The sequence below is a fragment of the Artibeus jamaicensis genome, unplaced genomic scaffold (genome assembly GCF_021234435.1).
Source record: "Artibeus jamaicensis isolate MK-2021 breed Jamaican fruit bat unplaced genomic scaffold, CSHL_Jam_final contig_1284, whole genome shotgun sequence".
Taxonomy (NCBI): Eukaryota; Metazoa; Chordata; class Mammalia; order Chiroptera; family Phyllostomidae; genus Artibeus; species Artibeus jamaicensis.
Genome location: NW_026521249.1, coordinates 5,303,477 through 5,317,168, shown reverse-complemented (window position 1 = coordinate 5,317,168; position 13,692 = coordinate 5,303,477). Strand labels below are relative to the sequence as shown.

At 35.4% G+C, this 13,692-nt stretch overlaps 1 protein-coding gene across 1 annotated transcript in view; it reads right to left on the bottom strand.

Moving 5' to 3' along the window:
• Positions 1-205: 205 nt before the first annotated feature.
• THSD7B (thrombospondin type 1 domain containing 7B) overlaps positions 206-13,692 on the bottom strand; it is a 785,104-nt gene continuing 771,617 nt past the window's right edge. The window contains exons 26-27 of the mRNA XM_053666773.1: positions 12,398-12,485; positions 206-287 (exon numbers count right to left, since the gene is read on the bottom strand). Coding sequence (XP_053522748.1) covers positions 206-287; positions 12,398-12,485 — 170 coding nt within the window. The remainder of the gene's footprint in view (positions 288-12,397; positions 12,486-13,692) is intronic.

Sequence of the window (13,692 nt, the reverse complement as noted above, 5' to 3'; positions counted from 1 at the left end):
ACAAACAACTCGAACTCAAAGTGGCAGACCAAATAATCCTTGACTCCATGTCCAAATGAAGTTGAGGCAATATTACTTTTGCAATATTTGTATTCTGCCTAATATATCACACTGTGAGATTCCTCAAAAAACTGAGAAGTCTGAGAGCTACAAAAGAGAAAGCAGTTAAGGCAGTTGTTGTCTACATTTGGATTTCTTTTTCAGGTTACATATCTAAGTCTCCATCATAGGCTAAGGTCAGAGGCTTCTGTTGGGGAGGTGTGCTTTGATGTTGTTTTGGCTTCTTGCTGCAAAGGGAAAAAAAAAGAACTTCTGAAATAAAGTTCATAAAGCTTTGTTTCACCTGCCAAAGACAATTGTGAGGTTTAGAAATTCAAGTGGATAATGCACTTTTGGTTTTCTTACTTATATACTTTGATGTTGTTTTTAGGAGAAGCTTTAGTGCTTTCAAAGTCTTCAAAATGGTTTAGTGGAAACGAGGAACATAGTAGAGGTCTACTTTTCTTTCTTGTTCTTATTTATACTCAGTATGTGAACATCGGCTGATCACTGATTCCTATGCTGCCGCAACCTTCACATCAAAGATGTCTGCCATCATAAACTGCTAGAGTAGCCAGACTCTGGTGTCTTACCCTGACCTTGTTTTTAAGTAAATGGAACAGAAGTTCTGAGTTTTTAAATGAACTTCTGCTCTGGCCTGAAATCTGATATTTAGCAGCCAAGTCTCTAGAGTTTGTCAGGAAAATTAAACCGAGTCAGCACCGTGCAAGGCTATTCTCACCTGGTCGGTTTTACCTGAGGGCAACAACTCTGCCAGGTGTGTGGCGGCTGCTATTCCTTCTTGTGGAGAGAGAAGCTGAAATGGAGTACCATCGCCACTTCACACAGTGATGCCCCAGGTCTGGGTCAAAACCATCTCCCTTAACACTTTTTGACTCTTAGTGGGGGTGACTATCAATTTATGTTCATGAATATTTACGGTCTGAACTATGCCTCACCCTGCCCCACATGCTGATACCCACCCCCCTGTCTTGGCTTTAACCTGCCTCTAGAGCCCAGCTCTGTCTCGGGTTATCCTCACTAGCAGGGAGCCATCTCACTCCCTGTCTCCAAATTTCTATACTATTTAGTTTACAGTAATATCTATTATTAATTAGATGCCCAGTAAGTGCCAAGCTCTCTGATGGACATTTTACATAAATTATCTCAATACATCTCAGAACATGCCTGAGATGGAAGAATCAGAATTGTTGCTACTTGACAGAGAAGACACTGAGGGAGAGGCAGGGCCTGGATTCTAAGCAAGTGTAACACCCAAACTCATGTGTTTAACCTCTTCAGTACATTCTCTCTCTACACATGCCATTCCTTACACGCTTGGTAGAAACAACTTATCTATATGAATGAATTTTTATACTCTGAGGAAATGTAAATTAAAAACAACATTTTAATGTGTACCATTCAGTGATGTTTAGTACATTCACCATGCTGTGTAACCATCTCCCCTACCTAGTCCGGAAACATTTTCATCACCTCAGAGGAGACTCTGTGCCTGTGAGCAGTCTCCTCCCACCCACCCTGCCGCCCCAGCCTGGCCAGACACCGCGCACCAACTTTCTGCCTCTATGTGTTTGTTTATCATGGATGTTTCACATGTTTCACATAGATGGAATTCTACTGTATGTGAATTTTATGTCTGACTTCTCTCATTTAATATTTAAAATGGAGAATTTTATGATATATGAACTTCACCACAATTTAAAAAATGCTTAATGAAATTAAAATGGTTGTAGAGAGACTGTCCTACCTAGTTTAAAATGCTCAAGTTCTAATTTAAGGGAAAAAAACATTTTCTTTTAGGTTTGATGTATAAAGCGAATTATAGGAGCTAAAGAGAGAAATTAAAATGATTAAAAATAAACTCTGAAAAGGAGCCACAGATCCCGTCAACGCCCCCACCTGGCAGCTGGCCTGCGACAGGTGCTCAAAGGCCTTAGGCGGCAAGCAACCTCCAGCTGGGAAGTGGAAAGGCAGAAACAATTTCCCGGGTCCAATTGCTTCCCGGGTCTTTTCCACTTCTCCAAAGGTCCAAAGGGCACTTGTTATATAGTTAGATAACTAACACTCATCTTAACTACACACACACACTTTAGTCATGTTAAGGAGTCAGGCTTTAGTATGAAGAATGGACCCAGATTAAAGTGGGTTCTTGAGGATTCTAATCTGAAATACTTAAAGATACTAAGAAAACACACAAATAAGAGTTTAAGACAACTTGGAAGTGAAAATTTGTATGTCTACCCCGGTGGTGCTGGTAGCAGTGATATTGGGGGCTCTCTTAAGGTCAAAAGCACCTGGAGGTCCACTGAAATGACAGTAAGGGTCCTCCCCTCTCTCACCTGTATTTTTCCAAGGCTGGGGAAGAGAAAGGTAAGAAATGCTGGGTTGGCCAAAAAGTCAGTTTATTTTTTTTCGTAAAATAAAAGACACATTTTTCATTTTCAACAATAACTTTATTGATTTGGATATTTTGAATATGCTGGCTAACTCCCCCATGGTATAACACTGATTGTTTTAAATAAATGTCCTGATCTGATCACTATCAACTTCAGCTGGTCTACCTGACCATGGAGCATTGTCCAGTGAGAAATCTCCAGCACAAAACTTCAAACCCCTTTTGACATGTTCTATCAGTCACAACATCTTCTCCATATGGTGCACTATTTTTTTTTGCATTTTTTACTGGTTTTGAAATAATAAAGCATAATATGACAAAAATGTTGCTTATTTTCTTCTGTCTTCAATATTAAAATGGCCACACAAAAATTCACCAATTTTGATACTTTTTAAAAATGTACACTGATATGACAGCTGTCACAATGAAGTCTAACAAAACTGTTTCGAATGAAGTTCAAGACAGCTTAGTGCTACTAGAGCCATCTTACAGAAAAAAACAAAAGGGACTTATTGGCCAAATCAATGTAAGTGCTTTCAAAGAGTTTTTGTCAATCCACTCTCAGTTGGCATTCGCTAAATATAATTAGGCAAAGTGAAGTGGGATTGTTGAGTTCTAAGGGGTGGGGAGGAGGGATAGAGATGGTCCGATCTTTACAGAGAGAACATTTCCTTGGAGACAGCTAATAAGGTCCAGACACTGTGATCTGGGTCTGGAAAATTCTACTCAAAACATTTCAGATATTTTTACAGAACTTTTCACATATGGAATTATAAACAGTATGGAATAAAAAAGAAAGAGGGTTCCCAATTATAAGCCTTGGATTTTTGTGGGCTATGGGGTCTATTGGGGATCATTGTGCTGAAGATCTCACTTTATGATGATTTTTTTCATATTGTGTAACCCTTCAACTGACAGATACTAAAAGCATAATTATGAACGCATGAGATCTGAGATTATTGAGTTTATAGGTTCTCAAATGTTGGCAAACATTGAATAAGGTGGTACTTTGTGGGGGAACTGTGGCTTTACAAAGCTTCTGCTCTGGTAAAAAGCAGCTGAGAGGGAAAGCTGAGTGACAGGGCCGTCCTCTGCAAAGCCCTAAGCAGGAGGCCTTTCGGTTTTTCAATTACAATGGACATGCTATATTTTGTCAGTTTCAGTTATACAACACAGTGATTAGGTGTCTATGTAACTTACAAATTAATCACCCCAATAACTCTAGTACCCATCTGAAACCATGCATGTTTATTACAACATTATTGACTATATTCCCTGTGCTGTATTTTATATCCTTGTGACCATTTTTATAACTGCCAATTTGTACTTCCTAATTCCTTCACCTTTACCACCCACCACCCAGCCCCTCTCCCATCTGGCACCCTTCAATTTATTCTATGTATCTGTGACTTTTTTCTGTTTTATTTATTTTATTGTTCAATTACAGTTTTCTCCATTTTTCCTCCATTACTCTCTCCTGCCCTACCCACCCCCCACCTCCCACATTCAATCCCACCACGTGCTTTGTCTTTGTTCCTGGGTCCTTTATACATGTTCTTTAACTTGACCCTTCCCCTTCTTTCCTCATTGCCCGGTCCCCCTGCCCCTGGTCACTGTAAATTTGCTCTGTTTTATTTGTATGTTCATTTTGCTTTTTAGATACCACTTATAAGTAAAATATGATATTTGTCTTTCTGTGTCTGGCATATTTTACTTACCATATTACCCTCCAGGTCTATCCATGTTGTTGCAAATGGCAAGATTTTATTCTTTTTTTATGGCCAAGTAATATTACATTACATATATGCACCACATAATCTTTATTCATATATTGGCTATTGTAAATAATGCTGCAATGAATATAGGGGTGCATATATCTTCTTGGATCAGTGTTTTAAATTTCTTCAAGTAAATACCCCCAAGTAAAACTGCTGGATATGGCAGATCTATTTTTAATTTTTTGAGGAGACTTCATGCTGTTTTCCATACTGGCTGAACAGATTTTCAACCAGTGTTCAAGGTTATTCTTTTTCCACATTCTTGCCAAAACTTGTTGTTTATGGATTTAGTGATGCTAACTATTCTAACAGGTGCAAAGACATATGTTATTTTGGTTTTAATTTTTATTCCTCTGGTGATTGGTTATGTTGAGTAGCATTTCATATGTCTTTTGGAAATCTGTATGTCCTCTTTGGAGAAATGTTTATTCAGGTCCTCTGCACATCTTTTTATCAGATTAGTTTTTTCTACATGTGAAGTTGTATGAGATTATTACACATTTTATATGTTAACCACCTTATCTGATATATTGTTGGTGAATATGTTCCTCCATGTAGTAGGTTGTCTTTTTGATTTGTTGATTGTTTCTTTCAGTGTGCAAAAACTTTTTGTTAGGTGTAGTACTATTTGTTTATTTTTTTTCTTTGTGTCCCTGGCCTGTGGAAACATATATGAGATAATATTACTAAAGGTTATATCAAAGAGTTTACTGCTTGTATTTTCTTACAAGAGTTTTTGGGCCCAAAAGTTTTATGGTTTTGGGTCTTACATTTAAGTCTTTAATTCACTTTATTATATATGTGTAAGAAATTGGTAGCTTCATTTTTTGCATATATCTGTCCAGTTTTCCCAACACCATTCATTGAAAAGAATATCTTACTCTTTTTATATTCTTGTCTCCTTCGTCATAGATCGGTTGACCATACAGGTGTGGGTTAATTTGGGGGCTCTCTATTCTATTCCATTGGTGTGTGTATCTGTGTGATCTATGCCAGTACCATGTTTTGATTATTATAGCTTTGGTAAAGCGTTTTATAACAGGAAGAATGATATCTTCAACTTTGCCCTTTTACAATTGCCTTGGCTGTTTGATTTTTTTGTGGTTCCATGGAAGTGTTAGGATTATTCGTGCTAGTTTTGAGAAAAGTATCATTGTTATTTTGTTAGGGGTTGTACTTAATCTGTAGATTGCTTTGGGCAATATAGACATTTTAATGATGTTAATTATTCTTATCCATGAGAATTTGTATGTGCTCCTATTTAATTGTATCTTCTTGAATTTCTTTCTCTAATGTATATACTTCTGCAAGTAAATGTCTCTTACTTCTTTTATTAAATTTATTCCTAGATATATTATTCTTTTTGATGCTATTGTGAATGAGATTATTTTCTCAATTTTTCCTTCTGATAGTTCATATTTGGTGTATAAAAATGCAAACTATTTCTGAATATTAATTTTGTATCATGAAACTACTGAATTGCTTTATTAGTTCTAAATAGTTTTCAGTGGAATCCTGAAGGTTGTCTCTATATATTGTCTTGTCATCTGCAAATAATTACAGTTTTACTTTTTCATTCCAATTTATAAGCCTTTTACTTCTTTTTCTTGTCTCTTTGTGGTGACTAGGCTTCTATTACTATGTTGATTTAAGAATGCTGTGAGTTGGCATCCTTGTCTTCTTCCTGATCTTAGAGAACAAACTTTCATGTTTCCTCTTGTATATAATGTTAGCTATCGTTTTGGTATACATGGTCTTTATTATGTTGAGTTTTTTCTTCTATCCCCAATGTGCTGAGAATTTTTATCATAAATGTATGATGAATTTTATCATTTTTTTCCTGAGTCAAGTGATATAATCATATCATTATCCTTCATTTTGTTTATGCAGCATATTATGTTAATTGATTTGTGGATATTGAACCAAACTTGCATCCCAGGAATAATCCCAGTTGATCATGGTGTGTGATGTTGTTTTTATTGATGAATTTGGTTTGCTAATATTTTAATGGGGAATTTTGCATTTATTCATCAAAGACAAATGCTTATAATTTTCTCTTTTTTTGGTGATGTCTTTGTCTGGTTTAGGATTCAGGTAATGCTGGACTCATACAATAATCTTGGAAGCCTTCCTTCCACTTGAATTGTTTGGAATAGTTTAAGAAGTTTAGGTGTTAATTCTTCAATGTTTGGTATAATGCACCTGTGGAGCTATCTTGTCCAAGACTTCGTTGGTAGTTTTTTTTTATTGATTCAATTTTGTTAGTTGTCAGTTGTTCAGATTTTCTATTTCTTCCTGATTCAGCCTTGAAAGGTTGTATGTTCTTAGTAATATATGTGTTTCTTCCAGGTTGTCCAATCTGTTGGCTTATTATTGTTCATAGTATTTTCTCATAGTCATTGTATTTCTTGTTACCTCTGCTCTTTCATTTATGATGTTAGTTACTTGGACTCTTTTTTTCTTGATGGGTTTATTGATTAAAATTTTTTTTCACTCAGTTCTTGGTTTCATTTATCTTTTAAATTGTTTTTTAGACTCTATTTTGTTTATTTCTACTCTGATCTTTATTATTTTCTTCAACTATTCACTTTGGATTGATTTGTTCTTCTTTTTTGTTGTTGTTGTAGTTCCTTTAGGTGTTCATTTAGATTGTATATATTTAAAATTTTTCTTGTTTTTCTGAATTTCCATCTTAAAATCATTTTGGCTATGTCCTATAGATTTTGGGCCCTTGTGTTTTCATTTTCATTTGTCATAAAGCATTTTTTTATTTCTTCCTTGATCTCATGTTAACTCATTCACTGTTTAGTAGTATCTTATCTAGCCTCCATGTGTTGTTGTGTTTTTTAGTTTGTCTTTTCATTGATTTCCAGTTTGATACCACTATTATCAAAAAGTTTAAATCTATTGTGAATTCTTTTGTGGCTAAACATGTGGTCTATTCTATAAAACGTTCTATATGCACTTCAAAAAAGTGTATATCCTGCTGCTTTGTGGTGAAATGTCCTAAAATGTTAATTAAGACTCTCTGGTCCAAAGTTTCATGTAAAGCCACTGTTTTCTTGTTTATTTTCTGTCAGAATGGTCAAGGCATTGCTATCAATGAAGTGTTAAAATCCATTACTATTAGTTTATTACTGTTGATCTCTTTATCTATGTCAGTATTTGCTTTATATATTTAGGTGCATAGATGTTTACAAGAGTTACATCTTCTTGATGGACTGATCCTTTATTATTATAACATGTCTTTTTTTCATCATCGAAAGAAGCTGTTGACATGTCAGTGGGTGGGACTGATCCTCATGCTGACTAGCTGTGAGGAATGGGCATGACTACAGTAAACATGCTGTTGGTATGAGGTGACCCCATGGAGATGGATTTACTTTAGCAGAGTTCTAGTGCTTGGCGAGTCCATACTTGGATGTTTCATTTGTGGAGTTGGTTGCATGGTACTCTGGGTATAATCTGAAGCTGGACATTGGGTATGTTGATTCTGTGCTCTCTTAAGAGGGGCTCTGGTGCAAACCAAGATCAGCCATGGCATGTGTCCAGCCTGGGGCCATGTGGTAGGAGCTAAAAAGTGATCTGTGGTTGATTGCCACCTTTGCAGGGTTTGGAGGTCCCTGGGAGATGCTATACTGTGAAGCTAAGCAGGCTGCCAGTAGTGCTATAATTGGGTCTGCTTCCCTAGAGGTACAGTGCATGCCAAGGCCAGATGTAGTTTGTTTGGGGTTTGTGGACCTTTGAGATATTTTAGGAAAGTCAATAGCATAAGCTGAGATAGTCTGCTTGTGTGAAAAAGTCTCTGAAATAGGTTCAGACCAGCCTAGATGTGGCTTCTTTATATTCTTAGTTACAAGACTTCTGTTGAGCTAATTTTGAGATGATTCTCATTGATGGTGGTTCTATAATTTAGTTCTGATTTTTGATGTGCTCATGGGGTGGTGGGACCCAAAATTCCCAAGAGACTTGTGTTTAGAGGCCTCTGCTTTCTTTTCTTTCTCCCTTACTGATATTCATTATTCCCTCAAAATAAATTTTATCTTTATACATATTTCACCTCAATTTTGGTATCAGAAAAGACATGATCACAGTAAATCAAGACCCACAAATGCTGGGCACATAGGCTCCCTACTAGTCATTCTCTAATACATCATGCAACTCTGGCTATGAGAGATCATTGAGGGACAGATTATAAAGTGACCTCTTCCACAATCATTTGCATCTTAGCAAAGTATAAACCCATTCAGCCAGAAAAGTGAGTTCATTATGAACTGACAGGCAAGCTGCTAGCTCTTAGCAATGTTGGATTCAAGCCACAAGAACTCATCACCAGGCCAGTGGAGATTAAATAAGTTGATGAAAGCCAGAAACTGTCTTTTGTTTAGGTAGTTATTCCTCAGGGCTGACCCTCTGGAAGTGGGGCCACCACTCTCAAACTTCAGCAGAATAAGTGCCCATTTATTGAGCTGTGCTGAGCAAGGTAGAATGGATGTCATTATCTGGAGTAACTTCTAGGCATTATGTCTAGATTAACTACAAGCTCACCTAGTGGTTATCCCCATTAATTGCCTCATGGATCTTTATTGCCAGAGAAGCTGTAACATCAGCAATATTTCAAAATGTTCAAACAGTAATAGCAGAGGTACAGAACAGTATCTGAGTGAAGAAGTTTTTAAGAAGACTATTTTTCTATATTTTCTGAAAAGCATTTCCAAATTTTATTATAAATTATTTTCATCTAAAGTGCATACCTGAGACTTGGCACATTATAGCAGTTGTCTTGTCTTAAGCCTTTTATTTGGGAGAGAAAATATAAAATCTCCCAAACTATCCTTGTGTAACTCTTTTGCAAGCTACTTAATAGAAGTATATGCTGTGAGAATATCTATTTAGATTCTTTAGGAAGCTCATAAGCAACTCAAAGTTATATACCACGTGTTTTGATGTCAGTTACACCTCTTCCTAGGTCTGTAGTTTAATTTACATGAAAAAATAAGGAGCCCCTAAAAAATTTGGAAACAGTAGACACTGCATTCTGTCTAAAGGAGTTTGGAAATTACAAAAATGGAAATAAACTATGGAGACTAGAAGACCAGTGGAAAGAGCACATGCTCTGGGGTTAGGAAGACCTGAAGTAGATGTTACCAGGCTGATGACTTTAGGTGTATTATTTACCTTTTCTGTGGATCACTTACCCTCTATTTAAAGTAAGGATGAGAAAAGCAACAACACATTAGTTTGTCATGAGGACTGAATAAAGCAATCCAATAAAGTTTTTTTTGTTTGAAATGTACATATTAAACATTTTTCCTGACCCTTGTCTCTAAAAATAATGAATAGTACATTATGTTTTACTTATGCTCTCATTTATTCACTTGTTCATTATACATTTATCAGATATGTCAGTAAAATATAGCCATATACCTCTTGCCCTCCTTTCCATAAAGTTCTTGGGGTTTGATAGAGGGGGAGTATGCTTATACAAATAGCTGCAATACCAATATGGAGTAAATGACACAGGACAGGAGGCATGGAGAAGTTATTCCAGATTGTGTGATAAGGAAATGTTGACATTTGAGTTTTACTGGGAAGAAATGGTGGAATGCCAGAAGCTGTGATGAAAAACTCATTCTAGATGAATGGGATATGAGGAAAAACCATGGAAGTGGAAGCCTCTTTGTAAAATTAGAAGGTCCATCCTAAGTGCTCTAAATAAAGTTACTTCTCTCCCCAAAATTATCCTGCACAAAGACATTGTAGCCTTACATTCAACCCCTGTAAATCTTTGTATTATGAAGAGCTACCTTTACAATGCATAAAGTTGTATTTTTTAATGGATAGAAATAAATATGATAAGCTTGAAAAACCGAATGTATAGAATGGGAGACTACAATAATGAGTAAGCAACAGATCTGAAAGATAGGTGCGAACTTTGAATAAAACTGTTATAAAATTAGATAATTTTTAATAAAAATGGAATCATACATAGTAGAGGACTATTGATGGGAAGGTCTAACTAAACAAATTGGTTAAATATTAGAGGATAAAATTGACTATTGAATATTTTATCAAAAGAAGGTAAAGTTTATTCATAAAGTAATATTTTTGTATTTTTAAATTTTCTTCAATGATAAAATGAGGACTTAAATATATCTGGGACTATCCAACCCACCGGGCATAGGCTAATGGTAGAAGCTGGAGTTGAAAGCATTGTTTGGGCTCAGACTGTGGAAGACTTTAGTTGACTAGTTGGGCAGGCAAAACACGACTTCCATTTTGCTGTCAATGGGGAGTCTCGGTTGGTGTCTGAGTTGGGAGAGGCTGGTCACCTTGCTAAGGTTAAGGAAAACTAACCTGGCTGCAGACTGGAGAAGGGAGCATTTGTAACGAGTCCAAATATGGAGACATTGTGTTACTTCCCAAAGAGAGCTCCACCAATAACACTAGGCACTGAGGCTAAACAAAAATAGATATGAGAAGTAATGTACAAAAATATTTATGTAACTTGGTCACTGAAAAGTGAGGAAAATTGTATTGATTTTTAATATTAGACAGCTCTAGAAAATTATTTGTTATCAGAATTCAGTGTTGTACCTGATTAATCCTCAGAGCTTACAGTCAGGGAAGCAGGGCCTCAGTAAATACTTGTAATTGAAGGAATGATTAAGGTTAACACTGTTTTAAGTTGTAAGGAATGGAGAAACATAAAAAGGCAAAGTTTATAAGCACTATTGATACTAAATGTTAATTTTAGATCACTTAAATATTCAAGGAATGTGGGAGCCATAGAGTCTGGAATTAGGGATGTGGCTATTAACAAATGGAATGCATTCCAGCTTTTAAAGACCAATGATTGTCTGATTATCCTAATGTATGAGACCATTGTTTGAAGAGCAGTTTCTCATCTGTCAGACTTCATGTCCTTTGTTGCAATTTAAAACTCGCCTCTTTTCCTAATCTTTTCTGGTGGTGGATGCTTCCTATCCCTCTGAACTTCATGTAAGGCTTTCAACCTCCCATTTTTTTTTTCAGTAAAATAGAATCTAGGCAATTTAGATATTAAAAATGGTTAAATCATTTGACTAAAGCATGAGTGACTAACTTAAGGTGTTACTTTTTACTACAACCCTGTTGAAGGTGAAATAGGTGAATAGTAATTCAATTTCTAGAGATTCAATTTCAGTCACTATAGGTGGTAGAAAAAACATTAAAGTCATCTTATTTGCTTCACTAACTTTTGCTGACCAAGAGCAAAGGTTTAAGAACCTATATAGCTTTGGAAACCAAATTTAAGGCTGGATTTAAATTGAGATTAAAACTTGGGTGAACTTTTTAAGGGAGAAAAAAGTAAAGTAACACTGTGAGAATAAAAAAATCCTTTGAAAATTCTGCTTAGGAAGTTAATAAAATATTCTCGGCATACTTGAAAACATTCAAATGTATTTACTTTTGTCTAGTTTCAACAGAAGCTCATCAACTAAAAATATATTCTGTATTAAACCTAATCATCCTTTTCTGAGAATACTAAATTTTCAGGAACTAATCACTTACAAAATGGAGTCCTTGGAATTGACAATCAAATTTTTGTGAATAGCTGGTTAATGTAGATAACCACTCGGATCTATAATTACAATGTACCAACAGGTTGTTTGAAACAACCTAACTGGTAAAAAGAGAAAAATTTAAGAAAAAACTTAAGAGCTAGAATTACCTAAAGTAATGGCTGTCAGTTTTGGCTGCACATTAAAATTAGTTGGGGCACTATTAGACACCTAGACAACGTGGCCACACATAAGATCCATAGAATCAGAAATGCCTGGGGCTGGGACCCAGGTATCAGTCCTCTGTAGGTGCCAAATGGCTGCCTGTAGAAACGACTGCCAAGCTGAAAAGTAGTCATATAAGTCAAGGCTAAAATAGAAAAGTCCTAACCCATGATTGGTCTCATGTACCTTCTGATGTTACCTGAAAATTAAGTAAAAGAATGTTACTTCAAATGAGGATAATAAAGATAGTGATCTCTCATTCTAACTAATCAATAATTTTGCCTTTTATTTGGGGGTTCAAGTGTCCCGTTATAATGGTCAATGGTCCTGACTCCTTTCAGTATAACATGATATGCCTCAAAAATATGGAATACAAACTAATAATCAGTACTTACCAAACAAGGTAGGAAGTAAATATTAGGAAAATCATGATAAGAAAACCACCACCTGAAACACCATAAACCCAAATTTTTACTCGGCCATCTGTTTAAAATAGAGATAAAACAATAAGCTTAGCATAGAACATCTTTATTTTTCATCTGAATTCTGAGTCTTGCATAAGTCATAAACAGAAATACCCAATTTTGACAATTATCAAATGTAAAATGTTAGTCTCTGAAAAATTTCACAGTGCTAACCAACACCGACAATCATTACTTCGTAAAATCTAACTGGCAAGCTCTTTTGAATTTATTTTCATGTGTATATTTTCTTGTACATGTTACACAAAAGTATTATAAAACAACTTGACCACATAAATAGAACAAGAAAATAAATTATTATTAGGAAACAATTCTGCATGCAAAAAAAATTACTGTGACCATTTTTGGTGACTTTGCTTCCTGAATGATGTTGAGTGATCAAAAACCTCATGACCAAATAGACTCATCTATTTACCAAATTACTACAAAATTATAACTATATGTGTACAAATATATTTTATTTGGTATTTGCCAGAATTAAAGAAAAATAGATTAACCAAGTAGTCTGATCAATTTTGTGACTTCTATATAAAGTCTAACTTGAGTGTATACATGTTTTTCTATATATGGTAGATATTGACTTGTTTCTGAAACTAGCATCTTTTGCTCTATTGCTCTAATTTATATGAGCATATAGTTAACTAAACATAGAATTGTACTGCAAGAAACTGTATTCCTTTCTGAAAGATATACACACCCAGAAGGTTCATTATACTCTATGGATATAATTAACTGCAGGTCTAAGGCACAGATATTAGTATCTTATTCTAAATGTTTCTGTAGGGTGGAAAATAATTACAATCTGTCGTAAACAATAATTCCTTGGAATAAGGATGTAATTACATTCAGTTATATAATGACCATTTATAATAGTTTTTGCTTACAAGACACTTTCAAGCCTCAATCAGGTTTTAGAGTGAGGTTTCAGTGTAGTAACGATAACTTTCTGTGGTCAAAAATCTTTTCACAAAGCTCTGATTCTGACCTCATTCAGACACTAATGATGAAATCCCCCAGTCTGACTCTTTTACACTGATAATTTCAAAAAGGCTCCCCTGAGTGAGTGAACGTGTGCTGTTATTCTTATTACAACACGAGAGAGCTGAAGTATTGGAAGAATCCAGTGCTTTTAAATCCCCAATGGACAGGTATGTGGTCCATGACCTTTAATTATGTTACTTAAACAAAAAGAATTAATATAACTTTTT